Source organism: Stigmatopora argus, chromosome 5 (genome assembly GCF_051989625.1).
Source record: "Stigmatopora argus isolate UIUO_Sarg chromosome 5, RoL_Sarg_1.0, whole genome shotgun sequence".
Classification (NCBI taxonomy): domain Eukaryota; kingdom Metazoa; phylum Chordata; class Actinopteri; order Syngnathiformes; family Syngnathidae; genus Stigmatopora; species Stigmatopora argus.
The window spans coordinates 14,099,466-14,116,569 of NC_135391.1; the positions used below are offsets into that span (position 1 = coordinate 14,099,466).

Below are 17,104 nucleotides of genomic sequence, written 5' to 3' on the forward strand. Positions count from 1 at the left end.
GTCTATGCTTTCTCAGTGACTTCGGTCTAATCATTAGCAGAGTACTTGTAACTTCTGCCCTAGAAACTTTTATGAGTATGGACACAGGTCTGAGACACACTCCCGAGTAACTTCCCACACCTTATCCTCCCTTGGCAAGGTCTCCAAACACCCCACGTCAAAAGATTAGGTATTATTTGTAGTGCATTCACCCTACATGGTCGTGTACTGTGTCAGGATTGCGTCATATAATGAATGCAATTCAACCACTTCAAATGTTTGGTCTGAGTTGGAAATTCTGAAGAAGTCCACGCAATCCTTCACCTCACTATAGTGGCATTCTTAAGAAATCCTGCAATGGCAAAAATAGAAAAAAATGAATAATAAGTAAATAATTAGCTAATGACAGCCTTTTTAGTCAATGTTGCTCAAAGTATAGTCTTCCTCTTTAAGTCCAATACATTACAAGGGCTCACATCTTTTAAATTCCAAATAGCCAGTGCAGAACAAAGACTTTTTTGTTCAAATGCTATCGTGTCCGAGCTTTCATGAGGTCATCACTTTGCTTTATTCCCAACATTGTAGGCAGAAACTCAACATTGCAGCAATGTCATTCATTGTAAGTCTGACGTTAGCGGATGTGATTACACAACTGAAGTAGTCATTGAGCAAGTTACTTAGCACTAAATAGTTCCTGTGAAATAAATTCACATGGTGGGATAAACATTTTGACCTAAACCAATGAATAAACAAGAGAAAACCAACACCTTTAAGCAAGTGCTTATTTAATAAAATAAAATAATTTCAAGTAAGTGAATGAATCAGTTGAATGTTCAATTTTGGGAAAAAAAACAACAACAATTGCATTGAGAGTAAATGCAAATTAAATTATACCTTGAGTAAAACAATTATTTCAATAATTCTAAAAACAATTTACTAATTAGAAAAAAAATAAAACAAGTTGTGATAAATTGAAAAAAAGAAAAAGGAAGATATAAATTTATAAGTGTGTATTTTGCCCTGGCAATTGTGTTGTAGTTGTTTTTTTTTAGTTTTAAAACTATTGTGACCTCATAAAGGTTAAACCTTTGACTGCCATTTACGGCAATCTAATTCATTTGACCACAGTGCGAAGGGTTAATAAAGTTAAAAACTAAACTATTTTAGAAGTTTGATTTAAAAAAAAAAGGATTACAATGTTCATTAACTATTGATTCTGACTGATCCTCCCAACTGTTTCCTAAATTATATATTTCCTCTTCCAGTGTTCCCATTCAGACATCAGGCAAACAAATTACCTGAGTCAAAGTTACCACACAGACAGCCAAGCACGCACACTCACGCACGCTCAAGAGGAAGAAGCGCAGCTTCTGGCGTAGGAAACGCGCGTCAGAGCTGAGTGTCTATTGTGCCTGCATTGAAGTCCCCCAGTCAAATGGAATAAAGCTCACCATGGAGTATTTTTGGAGGAGCCTCGTCGTCTTTGTGCTGATTGTCATTAGTGAGTATTAAACAATTTTCCTTCAACTTCCTTTTATTTGGATGTGCATGCCCCAAAGTCTCAGCTCATTGAAAGTTATTGGCATGCCACAAAAAAAAACATTTGCAGAATGGAAATTTGCTGTGATGTCCATGTTTCTGCTAAGAAGCAAACAAATTGACATGTTCAAACTGTCATTTTAGGTTAAGTTGGTGTTTCAGGAGTTAACGGGCGTGGTTGTGCTAGTGTACGTTCGCATTCCTAAAGTGCGGTGCCTGTACGGGCTTGTGTAGCTTTGATAGATTCCAGGTCCTTAGGGGATAAGTTTATGGTTGAAGTCCAAAGTGTCCATGGTGGGGAAAAGATATTGTTGTTATTTCTTGACAAAATAAGTCTTTTAAAGTACTATATCTTCACATTATTTCCTCTATCTCAGCAGCCACTGATGTATATTTCATAAGCCTTCATTTCAACTTGGTGTCCTCGGTGTGATAGTACGGCATGTGGCATCACAAAGTGTTTTGCACATTCAGTGTTAGAATATATCGGCTCAGGAAAGCTCTCTGCTCTATTTAACCCTTTTTAGGGCAAGGGACTATTTTTCATAATTTAAAAAGGGGGGAAATCCAACATCATATAGATCAGGTGTGGATATATACTATGGAGATTACATTTTGTGTCATGTAAACTAGAATATTAACATTTGGTAAACAAGTGGCGTCCCAAAATGTGATATGCACATATGTGGAACCAGGTATTAATTACATTGATGTCATTTTAAAAGATTATCAATCATTATTTTTTTGTATAATTCATTCATTTTCCATACCACTTATCCTATCCGAGCGAACAATGGACACCAAATGGGGGACACCCTGAATCTGTGGTCAGCCAATCACAGGGGACAACAGACGGACAACCATGCTCATGCCTAGGGGCAATTTAGAGTGCTCAACCAGCCTACCAAACATGTTTTTGAAACGTGGGAGAAAAGTGGAGTACCCGCAGAAAAGCCACACAAGCCCGGGGCGAATATGCAAACAAATTTTCTAATTAATAAATGAAATAAAATCACAATAAAAATAATAATAAAATGAAATGACATTTAAGACAGAAATACTCACTGCTTATGGCCTCCAAAACACTTGTTGGAAGTTGATTTGTTTGTTTGTTTGTTTGTTTGTTTTTATTTACGAAAGCTAGACGTTCAATTAATTCAAACTGGAAGGACTGAGGCTTCGAATCCTCATCTTTCAATCCTATTAACCACACTAGACGTCAAATCCACAGGGCTAACAGCGACCATTCACTGCCAACCTCACAATCAAAATGCATTGGACATCTAGTGTCGTCAAAGGAAGCCAATGGGTTAATAATATACTCACCATGCCTCAATATCTGCTACAGTTTGACATTTAGTCAACCATTCTTATTAAAAGAGGCCGAATGCTTGCTGTTTATTTCCTGCAATGGTGCAGCAACACATGTAGACAAACAATTCCCTTTATTTATATTGGAAAATGTGATTAGAAATGCGTATGTACGTTTTGAGTTACGACTATCTTCATGGAACTGTACAGGTTACCTTTTTCTACAAGCTAACCATATTTATATATCTGTCTTTCACCAGCTGACAGAATCAGCATCTCGCACTCCTTCAACGTCGGCACTGCAGGGGCCAAAATTTTCAGTGGATCACCTGTTGAGGAGTTTGGCTACACAGTCCAACAAGCCGCCAACCATGAAGGAAAATGGTAATGATCATTTCTAAAAGTGTTGTTGAGTGAAGATTTCATCTAGTTAGTGGAAGAGTGGTCCTCGTTGCACAGTGATTCATCGTCTGGAGTGGGCTGTTTTCATTTACCCTGTCTGGGAAAGCTGACGCAAACAATGTTTACTGCATCCGTCCATGTGTGTGTGTGTGTGTGTGTGTTTGTATTTAACACAAGTGACGAGCACGAAAAAGATAAACATTTTTGTTGTGTGTAGGCTTCTGGTTGGCGCTCCTTGGAGTGGTTATGCTGAGAACAGGAAGGGGGATTTATACAGGTGTCCAGTGTCAGGATCCAGAACAAACTGCGACAAGCTCAACCTTGAAGGTGAGGTGTGGCTTCCGCTGCAACCTTTGTGCCTAGCGGTTGCTGCTTTGAACAAATGCATGGCAATAAAATGAGCTTCATTCTGAAAGAAAGTTTTCAAATATCCCCGCAGATTCCGTTAATATCCCAGACGTGACGAACATCAACGTCAACATGTCTCTCGGCATGACCCTGACGCGCATGCCTGCAGTCAATGGTTTGATGGTATGCGTCTGCGAATAGAATTTTTTATGGAGGAAAAGAATGCTATTTTGAAAATAACAGGAACTAGGCTACCAGCTGATTAAAAATAAAGCTGATATGAGACTATCAAAGAGGAAGTGGTTGAAATACAAGACCAAAGACGTAACTTGCACACTGCATGAGCTAGTGGACACTTTAATTTAACTTTAATAGATTATTATTTATATACATATTTTTCAGCATTTTCATCACATATAGAGTTACATCTCAATGCATGAGAGTAATGTTGAAAAATTGTTATTTTCATAGTTCAAGTTAAAAACTGAACTCAAATTAGATAAAACTTAAAAATTCCCCATCTCCAAGGGAAAAAAAACAATTGTATATGATGGATTTTTGTAATAGTACTCAATCTTGTATTGCGGTGCAGGTGTGTGGCCCCCTTTGGGCACAGAAATGTGGTGATCAAAATTTCTACCCTGGGATATGCTCAAGACTGAGCCCCCTCTTCAAGCCTCAACCTGCCTTCGCGCCTGCTGTTCAGAGTGAGCATCACTGATAGAAATGTTGTCATTGGACTTAAATATGTAGTCAAATCAATTGTGGTTCTTTGATTTTCCAGCTTGTGGAGGGCCAATGGACATTGTGATCGTACTGGACGGCTCAAATAGCATCTACCCCTGGCCTCCAATGAAGGAGTTCATCGAGAAACTCTTACCAACCCTCGAAATCGGACCCCAAAACACCCAGGTGACAGCATCTTACCGGTGTTGCTCACAAGTCGCCGCTAAACATTTGCAGAATTTGTTTTGCTGCAAAGCTCAAAGAGAAAAAACCCAAATCTCATCATATTGTGTGTTTCGCCAGGTCAGTGTCATTCAGTATGCTGTTAATGCCAAGTTTGAATTCCCACTGAATAAGTACAAAACCAGAGCGGAACTTTTGACAGCTACGTCCAAACTCAAACAAATGCAAGGTTCCTCTACCAACACATTCCATGCCATTCAATATGCCACGTAGGTATTGCTGTTCATTTGTGTCCATAAAAAAAATCCTGGTGTGCATCTGATATCTTTTTTTATATCCACACTTAAAGTCAGTGGGGTTTCAATCCAATTCATGGAGCCCGCCCAAGTGCATCCAAAGTGATGGTGGTGGTCACTGACGGCGAGTCGCATGACCAAGCCTTTAGAGATACAGTCATCGCTGACTGTGAAAAGCAAGGGATCACACGATTCGGTATTGCTGTGAGTGTTGACCCTCGCCAACACGTTTTTATGCATCCGCATTATCCGGTATAATGAACGATATCATCCCATTCTACTCAGGTGCTTGGCTACTATACCAGAAACAACATCGACACTGAAAATCTCATCAAAGAAATCAAATCCATTGCCAGCGCGCCCACAGCGAATTATTTCTTCAATGTATCTGAGGAAGCTGCCCTGTCCAACATTGCAGGAACGCTGGGGAACCGCATCTTTAACATTGAAGGTATGAATTGCTTTTGGCATCATTATTGATATTCTTCTAAGCTACATGTCATCCCTTCTTGTTGTTTCCGGTGTTTGTTTACTACAGGCACGGGAAAGGGCGGTGACAATTTTAAAATGGAAATGTCCCAAGTGGGCTTCAGCGCTCACTATTCCACCAAAAAGGTACATCAAAGACTGTTACTAAAAGTATTTAACTTTTTCAGGGACATTGGTACTACAGTGGACGTCCATTTAAAAGTTATCTTTAGCTTAAATAATTTGTTGTCGGTGCAGGCCACGGTGTGTGTCGTGGTAGTTAGGAAAAGTAGGAACTTAATTTTCAAATCAGCTACTCCTCCCACAAGAGTTTTATACAATATATTTTCTTAAATTTTCACATCAAATTTTTGTTTTAATATAACTTTAAAAATGACTTTTATATTAGAATTACTTTGTATTATGCATGTATTTTTTAAATTTGGGTTGTTTTTAATATCAATCTTTTTACTTATCACCCTTTAAATTAAAATGGATCCTTCAATTAATTAATTTATTTTTTTAAATCATTTTTAATTATGTTCATGCAACCCTAATACTACAATTGGATGTCAAATCGGAGCCGCAATAATATTGTCCCTAGTGCTGCAATTAGCCCTTGAGCTTTAAGTTCCAGACCCCTTTCCAAAATATGTGTACATGAAAAAGTTAAGCATCCAAATCGCTATTTTAGTAAACCTCTAATAGTGGAGAATATAATGTTTAAATACAAAAAAAATCACTGGCTCTCGCGCTAGCATTCTGTGACATCAATTATAGCCACATAATACTATTTATTCTACAATTGGTTTTGAATGCTGTATATACTCTTATTTGGGATGAATAAAAAAACAACAATTCTCATTTACATTGTAGTACAAGTAGATACATGTGTTCTCGAGTATTATGAGCGTCAAATATCGTGACCGGACGTTTCGTCGAGAGACGTTTGGTCCCTCGGACGTTTGGTCCCCGGACGTTTGGTCGACCGGACGTTTGGTAGAACGGACGTTTGGTCGCCGGGTTCGCTCGCTGTCAAATTATGACAGAGAGTTTAGTGTTGATATTTTGATATTAGATATTTAGATATTAAACTCACTTTCTCTCTCTCTCATGATTAGAATTTTGAGAGCTGGTTTCAACAGTAACAACCCGGCGACCAAACGTGCGTTCTACCAAACGTCCGTTCTTCCAAACATCCATTCTACCAAACGTCCGTTCTACCAAACGTCCGGTCGACCAAACGTCCGGTCGACCAAACGTCCGGGGACCAAACGTCTTTTGACGAAACGTCCGAGTACTGTCAAACATAGGTCACTGATCAAACACGTGACAGTTGGCCGCTTTTTGGAAATGGTGGCTTTTATTGTTGTTTTTCTTCACTTTGACACATACAATTCTGTATTTAGTTTATTAAACAAGGTTATTTTGCTGCGATGCACATGATAAAGTTGTTGTCTATCCCATTAACACTAAATGTAGATCACTACACATCCTCTGATTTTCATAAACTGCAATTAAAAAGCCATTTCACCATTGCTCTTACAGGATATGATGATGCTGGGAGCAGTGGGAGCTTATGGTTGGGCCGGGACCGTCGTCCACCAAAAGGGCTCCAAAGTAGACGTTCTTCCCGTCTCAGCCTTTGAGGGAACACTTCAAGATAGAAACCACAGCTCCTTATTAGGTATTAAACATTGCATTCTTCTCAAGTGGACCACGGCATACATGTAGTATTTTTTCTGATAGATTATTTTGGTTGACTTGAAGGTTACTCTGTCAGCACTCTTAGTGATGGCAGCACGGAATATTTTGTGGCCGGTGCGCCTCGCTCCAACCACTCGGGACAAGTCATCGTCTACAGGTTCAACGCACAGAAGCAATTAGCTATCATTGATTCGGAGCGAGGGAAGCAGGTAGTGCAATTGACCAGAACCCAAAAAAAGGACGCCAATGATTTTGAAGTCAGACGTCAGTGAGCAGCAGAGGTTTGTCCTCATCTAGATTGGAGCTTATTTTGGCAGCGTCCTCTGTTCGCTGGATGTGGACAAAGACGGGGTGACGGACCTGCTGCTGGTTGCCGCGCCTATGTTTATGAGCGAGCAGAAGAGGGAGCAAGGCCGTGTTTATCTCTTCACCGTCACCAAGGTAACAAGTATTTGCTTATCGACTGCCACTGATGACAATAGATGTCCAATCCATTTTGACTGGTAGGACTCGCAGCCAATGGATTGGACGTCTATTGCTGTCAACAGTGGCCAATAAATTAAGAAATTCAGCCAATTCTGATTCTGTCAACTGTTGATGATAATAAAAATATATTTCTTAGTATTTATGATTTATTTGAGTGTTTGAAAAAGTATTAGTTAAAAAAAGTAACTTTTGAGTTGGTAAAATGTTTTTTCAAATCATTTATTGAATAAATTAACAATCTATATTGTAGTACGTATGGATGGATGGATACTTAATTATTTAACAAGATAAAATAAAACTAACATTTGATTTATCTTTTTTAAATGTCAAAACGGAGCAAAATTAGCAATTCCAAAATAACCTAATGTTATCAAATTATGTCAAATGTTAATTATTGTAATATGTTTTTAGACCTCTTGAAGATAAGCTGTGTAGAATATAATGAATGAACATTTTAATATTGAATGATTTTTTTGTCAACGTGTGCTCTGCAATGGAGTGGCATTACTAATCAGCACAGAACTAGAAAATGCAATTTCTGGAAAAATTTGCACGAGAATGCTTTGCAATGTTGGTTGGTAAACTCATGTAGGTCAATTGCTGTTGATTTGTGGGAAATTACGGCTCACTTATTGATTAATTTAGAGCATTTCCAGGTCTTCCTCTTAATTTGGGGCATTTTCTGATCATTTTCTGTTCATATCGTGTAACTTCATGAAGATTTTTTTCGCCATTTTGAACTACTGTATTCTCTGGACTATAAACCGCACATTTTTTCATTGTTTGGCTGGCCCTAGAACGTTTTTCTCTGACCACCAACAACCTGTTAGGTTGTTTTTATGCTATAGTTATCTGAAAAACTGTTAACAGATGCCTATTCAGCCTCCATTTTAGTATTGTTACTCTAACGTATGTTTGTTCTTGGTTTACTGAGAAAATGAAACATTACCCTCACAAAAATGCAACTGATACTCAATCCAAAAAGTACAGTAGACGGACTCTAAATAGAATAAAAGTATATATTTTTTAATAGGACAAAAAAATTAATAGATACAAAAAAATATCATACATATTCATTCATACATTCATTTTACAAGGCCCTCATCCTCACGAGGTTTGCGGGGGTGCTGGAGCCTATCTCATCCAACAACTAACAGTAGGCAGGGTATACCCTGAATTGATTGCCAGCCACAAGCAGGACACAAGGAGATTAAATAAAACATATTTTCAAAATATATGTATATATTAGCCCATTCATTAATGTTATCTACGTGGTTCTAACCCAAAGGGTATCCTGAACGAGCAAGGATTCCTCAAAGGCTCCCCTCCAACCGAGAACGCGCGTTTTGGGATGGCAATGTCGGCTGCTCCCGATTTGGACCTTGACGGTTTCAATGACATTGTGGTGGGAGCACCCCTAGAGGACAAAGAAAGAGGTGTCATCTACATCTACAATGGCAGGGAGAAGACATTAAACAAGCAGTTTTCACAAGTACAGACAAGATCATCTCATTTTTGTAAATTTTCTAATTCCATATAATGACTGGTTGTTTCGTCCTTTTACAGAGAATATTTGGCTCTAAAATGGATCCTCAGGTTAATTTTTTTGGAAGGTCCCTCGACAGCTACACAGATTTAAATGATGACACGCTCGCTGATATCTCAGTGGGGTCTTATGGAAAAGTGGTCCAGCTCTGGTCAGTCAAAATTCACTTTTGAACTGCCATTGACACGGTTGGGTGAGAATGTAAAATACAGTTGCTTTACAGGTCTCGTGGAGTGGCCTCAGTTTCAGCCACGGCTACTTTCAAACCTGAAAAGATCAACATTCTCAGCAAACCTTGTGACGTTGGTGGACGCAAAATGACATGTTTCAACATGGCCCTCTGTTTCAGTGCAACTTTCAGGCCCAAAAATCCTGTTGGACCCATTGGTACACTAAATCTAGTAGTTCTTTTTTACTTTGAGTGTATTAATGGACTAAATTGTGTTGTGTATTTTATAGATATCTCCTATACGTTGATTCTGGATGCCGATTTGCAGGCTTCGCGCGTCACCTCGAGAGGGCTTTTCATGAAAAACAATGAGCGTTTGCTTATGGGGGACGCCAAGTTATCATCTAGTAAGCACTGTGAAGACCTGCAAGTCTACGTACAGGTATCTTTTATTTGTTTTCAAATTACTTAAAGATACAGGTAGAAGGTACAATCTGCAGAGTATAATTGACATTCAGAAATTTATATAGGAACATTTCTAACCGGCGTCATGTGTCAGGAACTTCTGCTTTTTTTCCTCTGTACTTTTATTTAGCTCTGTGTGGAAATTAATTCCTCCATTATGTTTGTTTTCCAATCAGGAGACGCCAGATTTTGTCAATTCGCTCAGTCTGAAGGTGGAAATTGAGCAGAAGAATGCAGACGCCAACCCAGTCCTTGACATTTTCTCTGTAACTGCCTGGGAATTCTTTGTGAGTAGCTGGATGGCCATTTTTTCCTTCTGGTTTAATAGTTGTTTTGGAAGTGCTCGAAGAAGATGACATAACCTGATGATTACTGTCTTCAAGCACTTGAGTCACATAAGGGCTCACATTTTATGACAAACTCATATTTTCCGGTGTTTCTAAAGTATTTGTTTACCACAATTGTACCGTTAACAAAATGGGGAAACTGTCAAAAGTTTACTGTCATATTAATAACAGGCAACTGTAAAGCGAACCACGTTTTAACTCTTGTTTTAAAGTCCCACTTTCACTGACTTTTACACACTGGTTAAATGAGAGACTCGTGTCAGAGTATTGAAAAATGAACGACCAAGACTCACACAGATCCCTATTTATTGAAATTGTACCCCAAAAAATATTGATGGAACATTGCCATCAAATTTCTTTTAAAAAAGCTCACCTCCAAATCCGTAGGGGAGGATTTTTTGGGTTATTTTTACGGTGCACTCAATTAAACTAAACAAAAGTCTACACACTCCTTTTTCAAATGACAGCTTTTTGTGATTTAAAAATGAATTAAACCAAATTGAATACTATTAAATTGAAAACTTGTATTACTCAATGGAAATTTTTTTCAGCTTTTAAAGAGAAATAATGGCACATTGACATCACGTGGGTCCAAAAACGTACTCGCCATCTTATGAACGGGGATGTGGCCTTCAATTAGAATTTGCTATTCACATTCAAACTTATGTCAGCTCATTTATTTATATATTTATCAACTTACTTATTACGGTACTCGGACGTTTCGTCGAAAGACGTTTGGTCCCTGGACGTTTGGTCCCTGGACGTTGGGTCGACCGGATGTTTGGTCGACCGGACGTTTGGTCGACCAGACGTTTGGTCGACCGGACGTTTGGTAGAATGGACGTTCGGTAGAACGGACGTTTGGTAGAACGGACATTTGGTAGAATGGACGTTTGATCGCCGGGTTGTTACTGTTGAAACCAGCTCTCAAAATTATAATCATGAGAGATAGAGTGAGTTTAATATCTAAATATCTAATATCAAAATCTCAACAGTAAACTCATAATTTGACAGCGTGCAAACCCAGCGACCAAACGTCCGCTCTACCAAATGTCCGTTCGACCAAACGTCCGTTCGACCAAACGTCCGGTCAACCAAACGTCCGGTCGACCAAACGACGGGATGAATAAAGTTATCCAATCCAATCCAATTATCACCCATTGACTGCAATAGATGCCCAATCCGTGGAGTTCACACATTTTGGTGTTTTTCAGATACCCTTCACTAAAGACTGTGGCTCTGATGAGGTATGTGTCAGTGATCTAATGTTGAGTGTGAAGACTGACACTAAAGGTTCCAGGTAAGATCAACTGGCTTCCTACTTTATCTCACAGATTTTACTACATCATTGTAAACTTTACAATGTAAAGTCATGTGTGAATACACAGAGCAAAACTCTGGGAATGGCTTTGACTGAATTCTATAATCATTTGAATATATTTGTTGCAGCTCGGCTCCTTTTCTAGTCAGCGCCAACAAGCGGGAGCTGTCAATCGAGGTCACAGTGAAGAACAAAAAAGAAAATGCTTATAACACTCAAGTCTTGGCCACATATTCAGGCAACCTTTTCTACTCCTCTGTGTTTCCTCCCGTAAGTTATCATATCTTTTGTATATGGTTGAATGGCATTTATAATGGAAGTCTACATACAATTTATCGAACTAAACATTTTTGACCTGAAAAATGTAGAAGGACTACACATTTATTTCATGGAATGACTCTTTGACAGACAGAGGGAGTCAAATGCACCTCAACGCAAGAGCAAACAGTTGTTTGCCAAGTGGGCTACCCGGCCTTGAAAAAAGACCAAATGGTGAATGACAAAAGCCTTTTTCCTTTTATGTTCTGGTCTGCATTCATTCACATTCATATTACTTTTTTCCACAGATAAAATTCCAACTCAATTTTGAATACAACCGCAACCATCCGCTAAATCAAGCCAAGGTCAAGTTTGAGGCGAAAAGGTAAACTAATCATGAACTGGAGTGGCACTTTGAGAGAGATTTTAGCCAAAGCAGATAAATTAAAAGGTTTGCCATGTTTAGTAGAATGAACACTCCATTTAAGTACTAAACAAATTATCATGAATTTGCTTTTCGAAACATCTGAACTTTGAAGTCACGGCCTTAAAATGTTGTTGCATCGTCCAGATTTATAATACAACCATCCCTTTATTCATTCTTGAGTTATCTTAAACACAAACACATCCCCAAAAAAGGCTTTTTGAAAATTTCGCCCCTCCATTTTAAATTACGAATATATCCTGCAGGTATTATTAGAATCACTTCAGTCGTTTGTGAGTTATCTTGAACGCAAATGGACAGATAAAACTAAAAACTCAAAATAAAACCTCTTTAAATTCATTGTTATTTGCCTGCCCTGCAGTGACAGTAAAGAGTACAACCCCGCAGACAACAAAGCTGACATCACCATTCCTCTTCAATACGACGCAGGCATTGTTTTATCCAGGTGAATTGTTGCACTAAATGCAAACCAATATTCATAAAAGGGAAACTTTTTTTAATTAACCTCATATTTTTTTAATGCAGGAAATCAAACATCAACTTCTATGTAGCAAATTCAACCACTGCACCAGCAACAGTAGTAAAAACATTGGATGACATTGGACCGGAGTTTAACTTCACTGTGAAGGTGCCATGAATTAATATAGTTGAGCAATGATCATTTTTAAATGACGACTTGTTCACTGCTTTAACTTTATTCAGGTTTCAACAGGCAACTTTCCAGTAAGCCTCCTTTATCTGACGATCGCTTTACCAATCAGCACCAAAGGAGGAAATCCTGTCCTTTATCTCACCAGCATCGAGACACAAATTGTGAGTGGTTCTGCTATTGACTGCGATACATGTCCAAAGTGCATCACTTTGTTTTCATTCCCATCCAAGCACTATTTTCCCGCGGGTTGCCAGATAACTGTTCTCCTCAGGGTGGTTCTCTCAGCTGTGATTCCCGTGGCCTGGTGGACCCTCTGAGTATCGGCGTCAAGAAATATCAAGCGACTTTCACTGAGGAGAGTCTCCGAGGCATCGACAAGCTGGTTGGTTATGTTTCAAAACTTCATCACATAACTTCAATTTGAGTTTCCTTTTTTTTGGGGCCATTGATCATTTCTTTTGATTGCAGGATTGCCAAAGCGCAAAGTGCGAGCGTATCAAATGTCTCCTGAAAGACGCCGAAGTCATGACCGACTACTACGTCAAAGTGAAAACAAGGATTTGGAGTGGCACGTTCATTACGGTATTGGCTGGATAGAATGAGTTCTAACACGAAATGTCATGGCGGCCATTTTAAAGCTCACTGTGTGTGCATTTGTTCAGGCGACCTATCAGACCACTGAGCTGATCTCCACTGCGGATGTTGAGAGTTCCAACCCTGATTTATTTATAATCGGGCTCAAAGAACTGCCGGTGAAGCCACGTGCTTTTGTGTTTTGTAATTCAAGATGGACCAAAGAAGACTTTTATGTTTTGACATATTTTGATGTTTTGCAGGTAGTGGTCACAGTAAGCAAACCAGGAGCGAAGGGGGACGTTCCAGTAGGAGTGATTGTCGGCAGCGTAATTGGTGGACTAGCGTTGTTGGGCGTGGCTGTTGCACTGCTGTGGAAGGTGAGCTCGTCTCCATACTTTGTCTAAGACACATGTGTCAAAGTGGCGGCCCAGGGGCCAAATCTGGCCCGCTGCATCATTTTGTGTGGCCCGGGAAAGTAAATCATGAGTGCCGACTTTCTGTTTTAGGATCAAATTAGAATGAAGAGTATAGATGTATATTAAGTTTCCTGATTTTCCCCCTTTTAAATCATTAATTGTAATTTTTTAATCATTTTTTACTGTGTTTTTAGTTCAAAAATCATTTTGTAAAATCTAAAAATATATTTAAAAAAGCTAAAATAAACATTGTTTTAGATCTATAAAAAACTGAATATTCAGGGGTTTTAATCCAGTTCTTTTAATCCATTTATTTTAAAAAAATCTAAATATTATATATAAAACTGTCCGGCCCACGTGAAATCAAGTTGACGTTAAAGCGGCCCGCGAACCAACCCGAGTCGGACACCCCTGGTCTAAGAAGTGGTTGTTAGATTAGTGACAAACAGGTGGCTATCGAGCTGCATGTGGCTCTTTGCTTCTTAACATTTTTGTATATAATGTGGCACTTTGCCTCGTTTCATGTTTCACTTATTTTTATTCTCTTAAAACATACTTAAATTCATCAGGGCCCATTAAAACAAGGCGGATTGGATTTTTAATGATTTTTCTTATGTCTAACCTGTTCGCCACCGCTGGATTAGTCAGTAATTGGTGATGTCATCGTGCCATTGACGGCAATAGTCGTCCAGTCCATTCTGTTGGTTTAATGTAGTGCTTCTCATTTATCTTCTTTTGCGCCCCCAAAAGGAAAAGTCAAACGTTATGCGTCTCGGTTTTTAAACCAGCCTTTAGCAGGCATCTTCAGTACGGCATTTTAAAGGTTATTTTAAAACTACAAATAAAAATACCCATAAAAATGAATTAACTAACCCCCCCCAAAAATATCACCTTGGTAGTTGAACTTTGATGGTATACTCAATGTGTTAATGCTCACAAAAAAACATGACAATTTAGGTTTTTTTAGCGCCAAATAGTGAATGTTTGCGACCTGATAGCTTAAAAAAAAACTATATAATATTAATAATCAGAAAAATACAATAATGTCATCCTTTCTTAATGGGTAACCCGACATTTTGAGATATACCGATCGGAGAGGTCTTCTGTATGTATTTTTTATTTTTTTATTTTTGCATTAGATCATTCAAGAAGCTCTTCTGAATTTATTTTTTGTTGTTCTAGTTTGGATTTTTCAAACGGAAATACCAGCAGCTTCAAAGGGATGCAGATGCACACGATGAGGTGTTGTGAAACACCACACGACAGCAAGCTCCCACTTTCAATTTCCACTGTACGTGTCTTGTGGGCACCCTGGTACTTTTAAAACACACTCAAGAGTATTTGGTTAAATATAAACTACTGACAGGACTGACACTCAGGGTTTTTCTTGCTTTTGGTCAGCAGATTTGGGGTAAAATCTGCAATCATTTCTTTTTCTGTGCTTTTGTGGGTTTTCTACGGGTACTTAATCCCACAATTTAAAAGCATGCTCAACAATTTCGAGGTCTCAGTGAAGAACAAAAAAGAAAATGCTTATAACACTCAAGTCTTGCAATCATTTCTTTTTCTGTGCTTTTGTGGGTTTTCTACGGGTACTTAATCCCACAATTTAAAAGCATGCTCAACAAATTCACTGAAGACTCTAAATGGTCCATGGGTGTGAATATGAGGGTGAATGGCTTCAAACTGTGTGACTACATTCCAGCAATATGGAAAGTGGAAAAAAATATACAAACCAGAAAAGGAAATGCAAAATGGAGCAGAATCTAGAATGTTTTTATAAATGTATTTTTTAATATAATATAATGTATGAATTCTTTTGAGATTGTATTGTCATGTAAATCTGGATGTTCATATTACAAGAATATCATGATTTTTTGTTTGTTTGTTTGTTCTCCATTTAAAAAAAAAAAATCATTATTGCTGGCCAAACGTGTTCTGTCGATGTCAAATTATGTATTGGCACGCTTTGACCACAGGAGGGCAGCAAAGTCTAAATCTATTGCTACACTAGCTTCTGTAATACATATTCCTGACTGTCAGTTTAAATAATCATTATCATAAATTAAGACTCCCCTGTGATCATATTGATTCACTTTTTTTGCTAATTCTAAGAAATGCTGGTTGAACTAGACTTTATCATAATGTTTATATGTTTAACCCACTGATAATAGATAAAAGTTTTGAATTGTTTTCTATTCACTTGTCTTGTAAATGCTGTTATGGTGTATTTTTCTGCTCCATATTTTTAAGGATTAGGATCTATTTTCTATACATTTGTTTTATATGTATATATTGTTGACCATCAAAAAGAGAGAACGATTGGTACAGCTACAATGTGAATATTCCATATACGATCCAAAAATAATGCATAATGACCAACCTTCATTTACCATGGATTGCACTTTTTCTTTGTTTTTATTGTCAGATGCCTTTGTGTTGTGAAATGGCGTTGAATTTTTACAGATGACTTCATTTTAATCCAGAATGCGGCACGAATATTGTTTATGTACGGCGACTAACAACACAACATTTCTTTTTATTGTACAGAAAAGACCCAGATTATAGAATAAATATATCCAATTTGCCAGGATGTTCATCACTGGCTGCGTTTCATTGCAACTGTCAAAGAAAATTAATTATTGAATGTGTTATTAGAGCAGTGTAAAAGAATAGCTACTCTACTCCCAAAATCAGACAGCAATCTATGAAATAATAAATTAATCAATCCCTATCATGGCAATAAAACTTCGGCATTCATAATGTTGGGGTTTCCTTAAAAAAATAACTTTACATCAAATTGTCTTAGCTGGGAATCAAATGAGAAGCACCTGGTAGCCATAATGTGACAGAGGAACCAAAACATTGATTATCATTGTTATCTTGAAAATATTCAAGTTTTCATTTCAATGGTTTTCATTCAAATGTCTGTATTCTTTAGTTGAAATGAAATTGTGGTAATTGTGTAATTTATATCGTATTAAATCCAGTGGGGTGTCACACTATAAAATCGGAAAATATTGTATTGTCATGGACCCCTATTCGCCACTAGGGAGCACTATTGGTTCATTACTGATTCTTTAAAAATGTGATAATTCAATAATTCAATTCAATTCACTTATTAGATGACATTGATGGAGATAGACACCCGATATTTTTGAGCTACTCATAGCTGATGGCCAACATTAAAATTAAGTGATTTTTTTACAAGAAGATGAATAAATGTCAGTGAGAACGAACACCATTTCAACAAATAAACAACAAATCATTACCTTTTTGCAAGAAACAATATCATTCCCTGCTAGCACTCCCCAATTGAAATCAATTGCACATCTCTTTTATCTCTATAAAAACATAATGAGGATTGGTATAGTGTAAAGTCACCAGGGAAATATCAATTTTCTACACATTATTTTTCATATAAATAGCATTATCCTTAAATTCAACATGCTCAGGAAGACCAT

At 37.9% G+C, this 17,104-nt stretch overlaps 1 protein-coding gene across 1 annotated transcript; it reads left to right on the forward strand.

Moving 5' to 3' along the window:
* The first annotated feature begins 1,339 nt into the window (after window positions 1-1,339).
* Window positions 1,340-16,228, forward strand: LOC144074875 (integrin alpha-2-like). The gene is made up of 30 exons (XM_077601516.1): window positions 1,340-1,480; window positions 3,090-3,213; window positions 3,449-3,558; window positions 3,671-3,762; window positions 4,172-4,286; window positions 4,364-4,491; window positions 4,609-4,757; window positions 4,838-4,988; window positions 5,070-5,235; window positions 5,323-5,399; window positions 6,801-6,939; window positions 7,023-7,168; window positions 7,257-7,400; window positions 8,734-8,937; window positions 9,012-9,142; window positions 9,215-9,378; window positions 9,451-9,602; window positions 9,802-9,912; window positions 11,187-11,272; window positions 11,422-11,563; window positions 11,702-11,785; window positions 11,860-11,936; window positions 12,358-12,441; window positions 12,522-12,624; window positions 12,699-12,809; window positions 12,920-13,030; window positions 13,117-13,230; window positions 13,311-13,400; window positions 13,485-13,601; window positions 14,823-16,228. The coding sequence occupies exons 1-30, from the start codon at window positions 1,432-1,434 to the stop codon at window positions 14,889-14,891; spliced, it is 3,540 nt and encodes a 1,179-aa protein (XP_077457642.1). The 5' UTR covers window positions 1,340-1,431; the 3' UTR covers window positions 14,892-16,228.
* The last annotated feature ends 876 nt before the right edge of the window (window positions 16,229-17,104 follow it).